Below are 16,442 nucleotides of genomic sequence, written 5' to 3' on the forward strand. Positions count from 1 at the left end.
AAAGGCAGATCTTCTCTCCAATACTTCAAACATTCCCCACAGGACTAACATGTGCTCCTTTACAGGTAATGACCTAATAAATTATTTCTGATCTCAAAGCTGTATAACAACTGAATTTGTTCAAAAGCTAAAAAAGTTGTAGAAATACAGTCTATACTGCCCAGTGCAGTTGCTCACGCCTGTAATCCCTGAACTTTGGGAGGCTGAGGTGGGTAGATTACTTGAGGTCAGGAGTTCGAGACCAGCCTGGCCAACATGGTGAAATTCCTTCTCTACTAATAATACAAAAATTAGCCAGGGATGGTGGCAGGTGCCTGTAATCCCAGCTACTCAGGAAGCTGAGGCAGGAGAATTGCTTGAACCCAGGAGGCAGAGGTTTCAATGAGATCACACCACTGTACTCCAGCCTGGGTGACAGAGCGAGACTCCAACTCAAAAAAAAAAAAAAAAAGATAAATAGACCAGGTGCGGTGGCTCATGCCTATAATCCCAGCACTTTGGGAGGCCGAGGTGGGTGGATCATCTGATGTCAGGAGTTCGAGACCAGCCTGGCCAACATGGTTAAACCCCGTTTCGACTAAAAATACAAAAAAAAAAAATGAGCCGGGTGTGGTGGCGCGCGCCTGTAGTCCCAGCGTGCCTGTAGTCCGAAGGAGGCTGAGGCAGGAGAATCACTTGAACCCCCGAGGAGAAGGCTGCAGTGAGCTGAGACCGAGACCACGTCCTTGCACTCCCGCTTGGGCAACAAAAGTGAAACTCCATCACAGAAAAGTAATAATAATAATAATAATAATAGACAAATAAATGAAATACACACTATACTAAACCCACACACCAAAAGAATAAAGAAGAAATGCTCCATATCAGAGAACTTAGATCTGTCACAGAGTCAAAGATTTTAGAGCCAAAGTGACCCCAAGGGGCTAGGCTCTCTGGTTAACAAAAGTTTTCTTTCAAAACCAGAAAGAAAAATTATCACTTTCTCCTTATTTGCCCCGAGAAATTCACCACTAAAAAAACAGATTAGGATCAATATCAGATGTGCCTCGAATCTTGAGAACGCTGTGACTCTAGTTGAGGCACAAAGCATGGTGTAAACATTTAACATTCTCTCACAGCCAGATGTTCTCAATGTGCCTGGCAGCAATGCCAAGTGGGTAGGTTTGACACAGAAACCCTCTGGGTTTAGCCTTCCTATCTTTTCTTTCCTTTTCTTTCTTTTTTTTTTTTTTTTTTGAGATGGAGTTTCACTCTCGTTGCCCAGGCTGGAGTGCAATGGCGCAACCTCTGCCTCCTGGGTTCAAGCGATTCTCCTGCCTCAGCCTCCCGAGTAGCTGGGATTACAGGCATGCGCCACCACGCCCAGCTAATTTTGTATTTTTAGTAGAGACGGGGTTTATCCATGTTGGTCAGGCTGGTCTCAAACTCCCGACCTCAGGTGATCTACCCAGCTCGGCCTCCCAGGAAGTGCTGGGATTACAGGCGTGAGCCACTGTGCCCAGCCAGCCATTCTATCTTTTCAAGTGAGTATTCATCAGATACATACAGGAAAATCTCTAGTTCACAACACTATTTTGTGTAAAACTGACTGGAAACATTTTTTTTTTAAACTAGTCTCTAGCCGGGTGCAGTGGCTCACGCCTGTAATCCCAACACTCTGGGAGGCCAAGGCAGGTGGATCACCTGAGGTTAGGAGCCCGAGACCAACCTGGCCAACATGGTGAAAGCCCGTCTCTACTAAAAATACAAAAATTAGCTGTGTATGGTGGCATGTGCCTGTAATCCCAGTTACTGGGGAGGATGAGACAGGAGAATCTCTTGCACCCAGGAGGCAGAGGCTGCAGTGAGCTGAGATCGCACCACTGCACTCCAGCCTGGGAGACAGAACCAGACTCTGTCTCAAAACAAACAAACAAAAAAAACCCTGTCTCTAAATCTCTTGGACTTAACTCAACGATTCTATGTTGCGTAGTGTTACTCTTGGTCCTCCTAGGCTGATCCTAATAGTTACGGCTCAACACCTTGGATGTTGATCCAATAATCTTGTACATGAGTTAACAACACCTATGTACACCCACCCAACAAATTGATTTAATTCATTGGCGGTTTACCAGATTCTCTTCATACTTGGCTGTGAGATTCTCTAATTGTCGTGTGTACAAATAGACCAAACTAACTCAGCAGAGAAACAGGTTCTTAGGTAAAGTACTCAGGAGTCCTATTCCAGGTTGTAAATCAGGCTAAGCCACAGTAAATGAAATACTTGGGAAAATGGCAGCTACATCTGCCAAGTCAGACTGAAGGGGAAGAGACAGAAGGGAAAGAAACAGCCTCTGCTCTGAGGTTCTCATACAGAAAGGCCAGCACTTCTCTTCCTGGCAGGCCCAGGGATGACCATTTCTCTGCGCCCCTATTCCCACACCTCGGCCAAGAGCCCACAACAGTAACAATCTCGCTTTGACTTTCAGAAAAAAAATTCCTCCAGATTCTTTCACTTCATCCACACTCCAACCCGCAGGGATCACGATCCCATTTTCTGGAAAAACAGGGCAATGGGGATGAGCCTAAATCATGAGAACTGTCAGTCTTCACCGCCCACGTCCACACGGATCAGCCTGAAACCCCAATACCAATTTTTTTTTCAACTCCCACATGCTCCTGAGAGGAACCAGATCAGGGCCCACGGCTGGCATGGAAACGAGAGGGAAAGGAGGGGGTGCTGCTGGGGACCGATGGATGAACCCATCCATGGGTGAAGGGAGCGTCCAGCTTGGCCTCGAGGTCAGGAAGTGACAAAGGCACACTCCTGAGCCTTCTACTCTGGGGAAAGCCCAGGCAAGAAAGGGCTTTTCACCCATCAGAAAGCCCAGAGGGTGCCCACCTGTGTCCACGAAGAACCCGGCTCAAGCACCCAAAGAAGTCAGGAAAGAGCCCCACTCCCATCAGGGCATAAGTGGGGTGTCCCTCAGTGAGTCAGGGTGCATCCTTCCTCTGGACAGTAGGGATCCCGCGCAGCCCAAGGGGCCGTCCCCCGAGACCTGTCACCAGCGGCCCAGACCTGTCACCCGGCCCTCGAGGGGCTTCCTCCCCGCCGGTGCTGAGGATGCGCGCAGCCTACCCGGAGCTCGCCCTCCGTGCGGTGCAGTCCCAGGCGCCGCAACCCCACCGCCAGGTCGTTGACACACAGGCCGCCGTCCCGGTTGACGTCGAGCGTCTGAAAGAGCCTCCACAGGCGCAGCCGGTGGTCCGGGTCCCCGCAGATAGCGCCGCCGCAGGGGTCCCCCACAGACGCCGGCGACGAGGCAGACGAAGAGGCGGCGGCGGCGGCGTCCGGCGGCGGGGAGGCCACACAGCGGCACAACACACTGCTCACCATCGGGTGCGAGGCAGGGGCTCCGGGCGCTGGCGGGGCTGGGGCGGCGGGCCGGCGTGGACCGTGCGGAAGGCACGCCAGGCGCTCTGGAGCTGCGAGCGCGGGCTCTGAGACGCCGGCAAGCTGGCGGGAGGGGCGGCTTCCGGGAGCCCCGCCCCTTCACGCCCCGCCTCACCGGCCACGCCCCTGGCGCACCGAAGGCCAATCACAGGCTCGGATGGAGAGCCGGGAGGGGCGGAGCCTGCCTAAGGGCAGCCCACACCGCCCCGGACTACCCGGATCAATGGGGTGGGCTGGGTCACCCTGTTCCGCCTGGGGCCGATTCAAACTGAGGGAGGCGGGGATTGGCTGAGCCGGGGGCCAAGAGAGAGAAAATCACGCAGCGATAGGCAGGAATCTTGTGATTGGCAGGCGGAAGGCCCCGTGTCCAGTTTCCATTGATGAACTAACTCTGTTTAGACTGCAGGATCTTAAGGATGGGAGGAGCGGTCGTGTACGCAGAGATCGTAGCCTCCGGTGGGAAATAGGATTTGTGTGAGAGCATTTATGAACTGCAGTTGCGGGGCAGAGTTTGTGCCGGTGGGAGGAATTTAAAATTGACTCATGGCTCACGGCCGAAAGCACGAAGTATCCTCAGGAAGCAGGGTTTTGGTAATCTAACTCCCTAAACCACCAATAAAATAGCTGAATTTAACGGCTTAATCGTCTTAATACTGATAATTGAACGACAGAATGATTTTCCAATGGAAGTGAATAAAGGTTAGGTGGGCGGGGCGCTGTGGGTGACAGACACAATTTTAAACCAATGATCAGGCGAATTACAGTAAGTGGGCGTGCTCTGTAGCTGAGCGACAGACCGAAAGAACCAGTGATCGACGTGATATTTGAGCCTCTACCAACCGGGAAGGCGGGTTCTCCCGGAGAAGCGCTGGGAGGCGGGAAGAGGGGAAGTGGGCGGATCTCCGCACACCTCGGCGGAAGAGGCAGATTCAGGAAGCCATTACGCCGCTGGCTGGCAGCGGCCGGGCCGGTTGGGGCTGGGCCCTACGCACTTTGCGTAGCGAGGGGGGTTACCAAAGGCCTAGTGCTTGGCCTCGAGCAAGCCTGGCCTATCCCCTGTAGGGGGTGGGTGAGGGGCGAGGCTGAGGGAGAAGAGAAGGAGAATTGGGGCGCTTGAGGGGATTATAATTTCTTTAAAAAGAGGGGAGGGGAGAGGCCATGGCCGTCCCAGCCAAGAAGAGGAAGATGAACTTCTCGGAGCGGGAGGTGGAGATCATCGTGGAGGAGCTGGAGCTGAAGAAGCACCTGCTGGTGAACCACTTCAACGCCGGGGTCCCCCTGGCCGCCAAGAGCGCGGCCTGGCACGGCATCCTGAGAAGGGTCAACGCTGTGGCCACCTGCCGCAGGGAGCTGCCTGAGGTCAAGAAGAAGTGGTCTGACCTCAAGACTGAGGTCCGTCGCAAGGTTGCCCAGGTCCGGGCCGCCGTGGAGGGTGGTGAGGCGCCGGGGTCCACTGAGGAGGACGGAGCTGGGGGGCCTGGGACAGGCGGTGGCAGTGGCGGCGGTGGCCCAGCTGTAGCCCCAGTGCTGCTGACCCCCATGCAACAACGTATCTGCAACCTGCTGGGCGAGGCCACCATCATCAGCCTGCCCAGCACCACAGAGATCCACCCTGTGGCCCTCGGACCCTCGGCCACCGCAGCCGCAGCCACGGTCACCCTGACACAGAGTGAGTGACCTCTCCTGCCCAGGCGGCGTGCATAAGTGGGAAGGGTCAGCAAGCTCTGGGGTGGCCTGGGGAAGGTTGGCTGCCAAGGGTCAGAGGTCAGATGGGGGTCTTGGAAGACCATGAGGCCTTCCAAGAGCAGCACCCCAGACAGAAGTGATCTTGCTCTCTTTGGGACTTCCTCAGCACGTGGGCTGGACTTCTGATATGCTGGATAGCTCACCACTGAGCATTGCCACCATGTTTGTCCATGACTTACCTCCACTTGCCGAACTGGGTGGTCCTTGAAGACAAGAGATTGTGTCTGTATCCCCAGAGGATTTTCACAGGGCTCAGCTTGTAGTAGACAGCCAGGCCATATTTGTTGAAAAAATTGATGGGAATAATACTGCCCAAGTAAGACAATGATTTTGGATTCTGTTTTCAGTGCGGGGGATCTTTGATCAGGTGCTGCTTGGGAGCCTCCTGGTTCCTGGTGTTAATCTACTCCATTCATTCATCCATTCATCAAACATTAGCACTTATTCTGTACCCAACCCTGTGCTGGGCACTGGGATTACCAAGTTGTCTAAAATACAGGCCAGTTACATTCTAGTAGGACAGAGATGACACATATAGGAATAGCTTCACCATCAGTTGGGAAAATCTAAGGCCCCGGAAGAGGAAGGGGGCTTCTTGGTGGCGTGGGGACACATAGCTGACATTGGCATTGAAGGGTGGAGGAGCTTGACCTCTCCCACATGTGTGGAGGCCCAAACAGCCCAGCTAGGATCCTTTCCAAGGTTCTCAGCTAAGAATGACAACAGAGCTAACTTTGGTTGGATTTTTTAGTTCAAAGAAGGATTTGTACCCGTGACTGTTACCTCTGCTCGCTTGTGATGGCTGTGAGCTGGATCATTCAGTGGTTCTCAGTGGGGGTTGGGGAAGTTGGGTGGATGTGTGAGTGCCATCCCCTTGCAATGCGTATTTCTCAAGAATACACTGGGGTGGGGTAAGGGGGACAAACACGGGTCCAAGTCAGATGCTGCTCTGGAACAGGAAGGATAAACGTTTAAGTATCCCATTGACCCAGATGATGAGAGACGGGGAGACATTGACTGGGCACTTAAGCTACCGCTGCCCCATTCCCACCTCCTTTTCTGCTTGACCACAAGGGCCTAGGAAGTCAAGTCAAAGCATCAAAGGACCGGGCACAGTGGCTCACTCCTATAATCCCAGCACTTTGGGAGGCTGAGGTGGGCGGATCACTTGAGGTCAGGAGTTCGAGACCAGCCTGGCCAATATGGTGAAACCCCGTCTCTACTAAAAATACAAAAATTACCCAGGCTTGGAGGCGGGCACCTGTAGTCCCAGCTACTCAGGAGGCTGAGGCACGAGAATCTCTTGAACCTGGGAGGCGGAGGTTGCAGTGAGCCGAGATTGTGCCACTGAACTCCAACCTGGGCGACAGGGCAAAGAGCAAAACGCCGACTCAAGAAAAACAAAACAAAACAGAAAGCATCAAAGGAGGTAGGACTAATGTGGCTGCAAAGAGCATGTGTAGAGTCCCACCCAAGATGCCTGCTTCACTGGTACCACAGAGAGCATGTGACCCAGCCTCTGGGGTGCCTGTCTTTTTTTGTGTGTGTGTGAAACGGAGTCTCGCTCTTGTTGCCCAGGCTGGAGTGCAATGGCACGATCTCGGCTCACTGCAACCTCCGTCTCCCAGGTTAAAGCGATTCTCCTGCCTCAGCCTCCCAAGTAGCTGGGATTACAGGCATGCCACCACGCCTGGCTAATTTTCTATTTTTAATAGAGACAGGGTTTCTCCATATTGGTCAGGCTGGTCTCGAACTCCTAACCTCAGGTGATCCACCCACCTCGGCCTCCCAAAGTGCTGGGATTACAGGTGTGAGCCACCGCGCCCGGCAGGGTGTGCCTTTCTTAGCTAGGAGCAGCCCAGCGTGGAGGTTAGGAGCATGTTGGGCTCTGCTGTTGGGGAGACCTGGGTTTGCCTCTTGGCTCTGCTGAATAAGTTCTGTGACCTTAGCAAGTCATTCTACATTTCTCGGTCTGTTTTCTCATTTCTGGAAAATGAAGATGACAGCGCTGACCTCTTGGTGTCATTTTGAGGATTTGTTGAACTAATGAGTACAAAGTGCCTGACATGTAGTAGTTGCTCTAAAAGTTTTGCTAGTATTATGATCAACATCTTTGCTTTTGCCAGATCCAGGGGTGGCCCTTTGATTACCAAGTAGATTAAGATTCTGAACCCCTTAGATTCTAGATTTATACCTGAATAGCTATGCAGCCAGGGGAGGCCTGGATTCCCCTTTATGGCCTCTTCCCCACCCTATACAGCCAGCTGTATTCCTTCCAGAAAGTGACCTCCCTTGGCCTCTGTTCTTTCTACCCTGCAGTCCCCACAGAGACTACGTATCACACACTGGAGGAGGGCGTGGTGGAGTACTGCACGGCTGAGGCACCCCCGCCGCTGCCACCGGAGGCCCCTGTGGACATGATGGCCCAGCATGCAGACACGTCGGTCAAGCCGCAAGCGCTCAAGAGCCGCATTGCTCTCAACTCCGCCAAGCTGATACAGGAGCAGCGGGTCACCAACCTGCATGTGAAGGAGATCGCACAGCACCTGGAGCAGCAAAACGACCTACTGCAGATGATCCGCCGCTCCCAGGAAGTGCAGGCCTGTGCCCAGGAGCGCCAGGCCCAGGCCATGGAGGGCACACAGGCTGCCCTGAGCGTCCTCATCCAGGTCCTCCGGCCCATGATCAAAGATTTCCGCCGCTACCTGCAGAGCAACACAGCTAACCCGGCCCCCACCTCTGACCCTGGGCAGGTGGCCCAGAATGGGCAGCCAGACAGCATCATCCAGTGAGGGCAGGGGTCAGGCCAGCCTTCTGCCATGATGGGATGAAAACTCCATGGTCTTGTAAGTGGGTCCTGTGATTGGCCTTGGCCTTAGGCCGGCCATGTGCACAGCTCCCTCTTTAATAAACGCTTAGGGGTTGCACTGTTTTTGAGAAGAGGAATTTGTTGGGCTCCCGGGACCCAAACTCTTACTCCCCCTACTTGAGCTGCCTTGCTAAGACCCAGAAGATTGGTTAGCTGGGGGTCACAGGTACATGTGATGGGACACGTGTTGTCACGACCCCAGGCTTGTGACATGACCCAGCCTTGGTCTTGGACAACTGTAAGGAACAACACAGCGGGCTGTCACTGGGGGCCGTCGCCCAGCCTGGGTCTCTCCTGAGCTGCCCTACCCCAGATGCCATCCTTTCGAGTGGGGTCATGTCACTGGTGCTGGCAGTTGAGCAATAATATCTTCCTCCCTTGGGAGGCAGTGTGACTTTGCCTGAGGAGGAAACCCCACCCTTTTCTCCTTCTCACTGTGCCTCAGTTCTCAGGGGACTCCAATGACTGTTGTGCTCTCCCCTGACCCCACCCCAGGCACAGCGCAGGCCCTTGTTAGGTACTGCGCTGGGACGCCTCCATAATACATGCAGTGTGCAGCCAGTCTGGTTCAGGAATACTGTGTGTGGTGAGGACGGTTTGGCCACTCTCTGGATTTCCACAGCATCTCTGGGTAGCCCTTTGGTGGTTTGCCCCTAGAGCTTTGGACTCAGGTCAAGCTTTGAATGCTGTAAATTTTCGAGAAAGCCAACTAGTGTGGAAGCTTGCTGCCCCACTGCAGTGGGTCTGAGTGACCTGTTGGCTTTGCGCGGAGGCTTGCTTCCAGCCAGTTGTATTTGTGCTGTGTGTGAACCCCTCCTAGGAAGGCCTCCAGGAGGGCCGCCCTGTGGCCACACCCTTCCTCCTCTGCTGACTCCACATTTCCAAAATTCAGCAAAAAAAGCCCTGCTGAGCATCACACGCTGGACTCTTCCCCTGCCACACCCCTCAGTGCCTCCTGCTCTCTTGAGACTCTCTGAGTGGCTGAGTGAATCCAAAGCCATGATTGACCCTGAATGTAGGAGGAGGAAGAGGTGAAGCCAACCTAAGAAGTGGGACCCTGGCCGGGTGCGGTGGCTCAAGCCTGTAATCCCAGCACTTTGGGAGGCCGAGGCGGGTGGATCACGAGGTCAAGAGATCGAGACCATCCTGGCCAACATGGTGAAACCCCGTCTCTACGAAAAATACAAAAATTAGCTGGGCGTGGTGGTGTGCATCTGTAATCCCAGCTACTCAGGAGGCTGAGGCAGGAGAATCGCTTGAACCCAGGAGGCGGAGGTTGCAGTGAGCCGAGATCGCGCCACTGCACTCCAGCCTGGCGACAGAGCGAGACTCCATCTCAAAAAGAAAAAAAAAAAACAAAACACACACACACACCAGAAATGGGACCCTTTGGATTCTGTGCTCAGGGAAGAGCAGGCAGAGCCTTGGAGTGCTGAAGGAGGTGCTGTTCCCTGTTCCATTTTACACTTTCTCTTCTGACATGTCTGTAAGGATTTTACCCAGATGCCATTTGTCTGTTTCATTTTCAGACTTACCATCAATTACCAAGGCCCTTACATCTCCCCAGATCGTTTCCCAAGTTTGCCGATTTGCTGCCGGTGCCTCAGCCACACGTGACCAATGGTTACAACTCAGGGCTCCAGACCTCAGCTAAAAAGTGAAGACGCCGCCCTCCTGGGCACAAACGTTTAGAATGCTCAGCTCCTCTATTGTGACCACAGGAAGGTGGCCCTGAAGATGCACCGAAGACAGTTTGGAAGTGACTGCTGTACTGTCAGCCTCTCTGTGGAGGCATTCGTGCAGTGCCAGCTAAAAGGGAGGTGAAGGGGGATATCGGACCCAGCAAGGGAGTTGCTGGAAGAAGGAAAGCTCTTCTCAGTGTGGCTGGAGAACAGCAGCCCAGCAGCTTGGACGCCTCCACTCTGTGCAGTCTGATGGCCCCAGCAAGGTCACTGCAGGGACTTCCCAAGGATTCGGTTTGGTTTTGTTCTGGGGTTGGAAATCTGAGCCAATATTGTGTCTGTTCCATTTGGGTATGAGGAGGAAGTCTGGATCACTTAAACTGACTAGTTATTTCCAGGTCATAATTTTAAATTAAAGACATATCACTTTTTTATACGTACATCTCTGTGTCTTTATTGGTTATATATAGAAGAGAACAGGGACTGGCAGACGATGGCCCACACACTGAATCAGGCTCACCACCTATTTTTATAAATAAAGTTTTATTGGAACACACCCATTCATTTATGAACCTATGGCTTTTTTTTTTTTTTTTTTTTTTTTTTTTTTCCCACCACCAAAGCAAGAGTTGAGTAGTTACAGAGACATCTGGCCCACAAAGCCAAAGGTGTTTACTCTCTGGCCCATTTACAGTAGAAATCAGTCTATTCCTGGTTTAAGGCAGTGTTTGGGACTTTGAAGAATTACCTGAGGCAGACACCGTGGCTCATGCCTGTAATCCCAGCACTTTGGGAGGCTGAGGTGGGCAGATCACGAGGTCAGGAGTTTTATGAGGCCAGCCTGACCAACATGGTGAAACCCTATCTCTCTTAAAGATACAAAAATGAGCTGGGTGTGGTGGCACACACCTGTAATCCCAGCTACTCAGGAGGCTGCAGGAGGAGAATCGCTTGAACCTGGGAGACGGAGGTTGCAGTGAGCCGAGATCATGCCATTGCACTCCAGCCTGGGTGACAGAGCAAGACTCAATCTCAAAAAAAGAAAAAAATAGAATTACTTGAGGCATTTGTTAAGTGTACCCAATCCCAGGTCTCACTCAAAACCTGGAGGGAGGTCTCTAAGACTATGCATTGTAAACAAGCCCTCAGTAATCCTGATACTTTCTGTAGGTTAAGAAATTTTTTTTTCTTTTTTTTTTTAAACACAGGATCTGGCCGGGCGTGGTGGCTCATGCTTATAATCCCAGCATTTTGGGAGGCCGAGGCAGGCAGATCACGAGGTCAGGAGTTCAAGACTAGCATGGCCAACATGGTGAAACCCCATCTGTACTAAAAATACTCAAAATTAGCTGGGTGTGGTGGCGGGCACCTGTAATCCCAGCTACTTGGGAGGCTAAGGCAGGAGAATCGCTTGAACCCGGGAGACTGAGGTTGCAGTGAACTGAGATCACGCCATTGCACTCCAGCCTGGGCAACAAGAAACTCCATCTCAAAAAAAAAAAAAAAAAAAAAGACAGGGTCTTGGCCATTTGGCGGTGGCTCATGCCTGTAATCCCAGCACTTTGGGAGGCTGAGGTGAGTGGATCACCTGAAGTCAGGAGTTCGAGACCAGCCTGACCAACATGGAAAAACCCTGTCTGTACTAAAAATGCAAAAATTAGCTGGGCATGGTGCCACATGCCTGTAATCCCAGCTACTGGGGAGGCTGAGGCAGGAGAATTGCTTGAACCTGGGAGGCCGAGATCACACCACTACACTCCAGCCTGGGCAACAAGAGCAAAACTCTGTCTCAAAAAACAAAAACATGGTCTCACTCTGTCACCTAGGCTGGAGTGCAGTGGCAGGATCACAGCTCACTGCAGCCTTGACCTCCTTGGCTCAATTGATCCTCCCACCTCTGCCTCTCGAGTAACTGGGACTACAGCCATGTGCCACCATACTCAGCTAATTTTCTTTTCTTTTCTTTTCTTTTTTTTTTTTTATTAGAGAAGGGGTTTCACCATGTTGCCCAAGCTGGCCTACAACTCCTGGGCTCAAGCGATCCTTCTGCCTCTGCCTCCCAAAGTGTTGGGATTACAGTTCTGAGCCACTGCTCCAGGCTGGTTAAGAACCTTGGCTCAGAGACTGGAGGACTTAAACTCAGCTGGAATCCGGATCCTGCACCAAGGATGACTGCTTCTCTGGATTTTCTGCTGAGCAGTTGGGAAGTCCTGCCAACCAGGATACTCCTTTAAATAAGACTGGTCTTCTTTCTGGAGGGATCTCAGTATTCCTGGGCATAGCTACCACTCTCACCAATATTTTGTAACAATAAAAACCAACAATTGGCCGGGCGCGGTGGCTCACGCCTGTAATCCCAGCACTTTGGGAGGCCGAGGCGGGCGGATCACGAGGTCAGGAGATCGAGACCATCCTGGCTAACACGGTGAAACCCTGTCTCTACTAAAAATGCAAAAAAATTAGCCGGGCGAGGCGGCGGGCGCCTGTAGTCCCAGCTACTCGGGAGGCTGAGGCAGGAGAATGGCGTGAACCCGGGAGGTGGAGCTTGCAGTGAGCCGAGATCGCGCCACTGCACTCCAGCCTGGGCGACTAAGCGAGACTCTGTCTCAAAAAAAAAAAAAAAAAAAAAAAAAAAACCAACAATTATTGAACCCCTAGTCTATTGAGGCCTTATAAGCATTATCTCATTGACTCCTTGCAACAGCCCCAGGAAGTCGGCACTAACACTGTTCTGTTTGCAGGTGAGGACACTGAGAATCAGAGAGGTTGAACAATTTGCCTGAAGTGTCCCACAGCTACCTTATTACCCAGTGTAGCCCATGCTGTTAGCTTGTTCTTAACTACTGTGACCTTGCTGCCAGTAGATTTGAGGTTACCTAGAGATGATTTGAGCCTGACCTGACCTGGAGGAGTGTTTAGCTCAAATGAGACCTAGAGGCAGCTTGTGTTAGTATTCTTCTTCTTTTTTTTTTTTTTAGACAGAATCATGCTCTGTCGCCAGACTGGAGTGCTGTGGCGCAATCTCGGCTCACTGCAACCTCTGATTCCCTGGTTCAAGCGATTCTTCTGCCTCAGCCTCCCAAACCTTTAATATTTTAAACCCTTTTGATAGCCTTTTGGAAAGGCATGCTTTGTAAACTGTATTTTAGGTGAGAGTACTTTCTTTTTTTGTTTGTCTTGAGACAAGTTTTCGCTCTGTCGCCTAGGCTGGAGTGCAGTGGCACAATCATGGCTCACTGTAGCCTCGACCTCCTGGGCTCAAGAGATCTTTCCACATCAGTCTCCCTAGTAGCTGGGACCACAGGAGCACATCACATGCCCAGCTAATTTTTGTATTTTTTTGTCGAGACTGGGTTTTGCCATGTCAGCCAGGGTAGTCCCGAATTCCTGGGCTGAAGTCATCCTCCCGCCTCGGCCTCTTAAAGTGCGGGGATTACGGTACGAGCCATGGCATCCGGCCAGTTCTTTCTTCAATAATGTTTGCCCAACAGATCCACAAGGCAGTGCTGGGAATAGCTCGTGCTCAGCAAATACAGCTGCCGTCATCATCATTACAGTGACCGATAATCCGAAGTGGTCACTATCGAGTCTTGATGTCACAATGGGAGCTTTGTGGTTTGAATGGGATTACAAAGGATGTGACCCTGGAACTAGAAGGTGGCAGGGGCACAGAAAGCAGAGTGGGAAGGACTTAAGGCTGACTGGGGACGTGGGAACCAAGGCCAGTACAGGGAAGAGGCCACCACCGGGAGGCTGTGAGTGCAATTTCTCTGAAAGAGGCGGGTGCGCGAGTCAGAGACTGCTGAGCTGTCCCCTTACCTTAGTCCATGAAGACAACGGGCTACAGTGAAAGTAACAGTGAAGCCTGTAATTGCTTACTATGATGGCGTAAGCAAGAGGAGAAAACGCCACTCCCCTTATGTTCCATTTTTTTCCCCACAGGACAGCGCCAGGTAAGGGTGAGATGTATTACACATGGGGGTATCTTCTCACTGCTGAGGGAATCCTCAGGATAAAAAAGACTCCTGCTGTTTTATGGACTTGGTGCGGGTCAGAGTGGGACAAGAGGGAGAAGGGCTGGAGTGGAAAATTACTGATAGTAAAGTGTGTTCAAGATTCCTTGCACTGTTTGTGCTTGTGTAATCCCAGCACTTTGGGAGGCTGAATCAGGAGGATCTCTTGAGCCCAGGAGTTCGAGACCAGCCTAGGCAACATGGCAAAAACCTGTCTCTACCCAGAAAAAAAATAAAAAAAAAAAAAGAGGGAAATACAAAAATTAGGCCAGGCACAGTGGCTCACACCTGCAATCCCAGCAATTTGGGAGACCAAGGAAGGTGGATCACTTGAGGTCAGGAGTTGGAGACCAGCCTGGCCAACATGGTAAAACCCCATTTCTACTAAAAATACAAAACTTAGCTGGGAGTGGTGGTAGGGGCCTATAATCCCAGCTACTCAGGAGGCTGAGGCAGGGGAATCGCTTTAGCCCGGGAGGCAGAGGTTGCAGTGAGCTGAGATCGCACCACTGCACTCCAGCCCGAGTGTACTCCTGACGGACAGCGAGACTCCGTCTCCAAAAAACAGAAAAAATAAACAAAGAAAAGAGGCAGCTGCCTCTTCCTGCCACCCCACTAAGGCCTGCCAGGCTCAGCCTTTGTCATTGCTTCTGGCTGGGCCTGAGAGATCGCATGTAGGCTTGTGGCCAGGAACCTCGTTCCTCACAAGTAAGTGTTGGGACTTCTGAGTCCTCCTGTCTCTAACTTCCTGACTGTGCTCTGGGATGGGATTATTTAATTTCTCTAAAAGTCCTCCTAACGAAGTTAACAAGCTGTTGCTCACAGAACACGGAACACAGTGCAGGACACACAGCAGATGCTCAACGCCAGTAGCTGCTTGCTTCAGTTGTCTTTGCTGTGTAACAAACCAACTTGAAACTTAGTGGCTGAAAACAATGATCATTTATTTGCTCATGATTTTGCAATTTGATCAGGTCCCAGAGGGAACAGCTTGTCCATTTCTCAGTGGCAGCTGGACCTGCCCCACTGGGGCTGGGACTCTACCCCTAAGACGGCTCACTCACATGCCTTGCTTGGAAATCTCCCTGAAGTGCCTTCCTGACCCTTGCAGAAATTCTAGACAAATCGGTCGAGGTTCTCGGAGGGTGCGAAGGAGTGCCTGCTGGGAGGAACTGGCGGGGACAAACCCAGGCCTTTTGGTTAGAGATGGTGAACTAACTTCAGTATGGAGGTTTACAGAGGGAGATGTGGTTCTCAAAATGGTCTGTCCAGCGGCAGAGCCCTAGAGGCTGTGCCAGAATGTACTGGTTCCCTGCCCCACCTCTTCCCCTGCCCAGCTCCTGGGTAGCCTTCAGGGCTCTGCTTGGACGTTGTTTCCTCAAAAGGCCTTTTTCCAGCTCCCACCGGTCCAGGCTAGCTCTCCCTGCTGCCCACGCCCATGGCCCCCTGGAAGTCCTCTCTTGCTCATCCTACGTGGAGTTGCCCCTTCCCTTCCCTCCGCTCTCTCCTCCCCTCCTCCCTTCTCTTAACTCCCCTCCCTCCCCCCCTTCCTTCCCCTCCCCCACTTCCCCTCCTCTTCTCCCCTTCTCCTCCTCCCCTCCTCTTCTCCCCTTCTCCTCCTCCCCTCCTCTTCTTCCCCCCCCTCCCCTCCCCTTCCCTTCCTTTCCTCTCTCTCCCTCTCTCTTTTTTTCTTTTTAGAGAGAGTCTCACTCTGTTGCCCAGGCTGGAGTGCATTGGTGCAGTCTCGGCTCACTGCAATCTCCGCCTCAGCGATTTCTTCAAGCGATTCTCCTGCCTCAGCCTCCCGAGTAGCTGGGATTACAGGCATGCGCCACCACGCCCAGCTAATTTTGTATTTTTAGTAGAGACAGGGTTTCTCTATGCTGGTCAGGCTGATCTAGAACTCCCAACCTCAGGTGATCCGCCCACCTCGGCCTCCCAAAGTGTTGGGATTACAGGCATGAGCCACCACACCCGGCCTATTTAGTTTTTTAGACAAAGTCTCACTCTGTTGCCCAGGCTAGAGTGCAGTGGCGCGATCTTGGCTCACTGCAACTTTTGCCTTCCAGGTTCAAGAGATTCTCCTGCCTCAGCCTCCTGAATAGCTGGAATTACAGGCGCTTGCCACCATGTCTGGCTAATCTTTGTATTTTTAGTAGTATTTTCCCACATTCTCTCTCACCCGTGATACCCACAGCAGCCTCCTTACTGGCCTCCTGCCTCCAGGCCCTGCCGAGGTCTTCCAGGCCCTTCTGAGGTCTTCAGAAGCAAATCTACCCATGCTAGGCCCTGTTCCATCCTTCAATTACGTCTCTTAACTCCCTGGATAAACTATCAGCTCCTTAACGTGACTTGTCGCCACTTCCCTCCTTATACTCTGCATTCCAGTCACATCGAGAAAGTTTACTTCCTTAAAAATATTGGCCTCTTCAAGATCGTGCCACTGCATTCCAGCCTGAGCGACAGAGTGAGACTCCATCTCAAAAAAAAAAAAAAAGGCCGGGCGCGGTGGCTCAAGCCTGTAATCCCAGCACTTTGGGAGGCCAAGACGGGCGGATCACGAGGTCAGGAGATCGAGACCATCCTGGCTAACACAGTGAAACCCCGTCTCTACTAAAAATACAAAAACTTAGCCGGGCGAGGTGGCAGGCGCCTGTAGTCCCAGCTACTCGGGAGGCTGAGGTAGGAGAATGGCGTGA

At 52.2% G+C, this 16,442-nt stretch overlaps 1 protein-coding gene across 3 annotated transcripts; it reads left to right on the top strand.

Annotated features, from left to right (window-relative positions):
- The first annotated feature begins 3,750 nt into the window (after positions 1–3,750).
- On the top strand, positions 3,751–10,167 carry LOC101002552 (nuclear apoptosis-inducing factor 1). 3 transcript variants are annotated; one of them, XR_002517689.2, is made up of 3 exons: positions 3,751–5,102; positions 7,499–9,489; positions 9,578–10,166. XR_002517689.2 is itself a non-coding variant. In XM_003911905.4 (2 exons), exons 1-2 carry the CDS (start codon positions 4,592–4,594, stop codon positions 7,969–7,971), a joined length of 984 nt encoding a protein of 327 aa, XP_003911954.1. In that variant the 5' UTR covers positions 3,751–4,591; the 3' UTR covers positions 7,972–10,166. The 3 variants fall into 3 exon arrangements, 1 of the variants encoding a protein (XP_003911954.1); XR_638720.3 differs by having other exon boundaries at positions 3,752–5,102; positions 7,499–8,025; positions 9,578–10,167; XM_003911905.4 differs by having other exon boundaries at positions 7,499–10,166.
- Positions 10,168–16,442: the final 6,275 nt, after the last annotated feature.

This window comes from Papio anubis, unplaced genomic scaffold (assembly GCF_008728515.1).
Source record: "Papio anubis isolate 15944 unplaced genomic scaffold, Panubis1.0 scaffold1118, whole genome shotgun sequence".
NCBI lineage: Eukaryota > Metazoa > Chordata > Mammalia > Primates > Cercopithecidae > Papio > Papio anubis.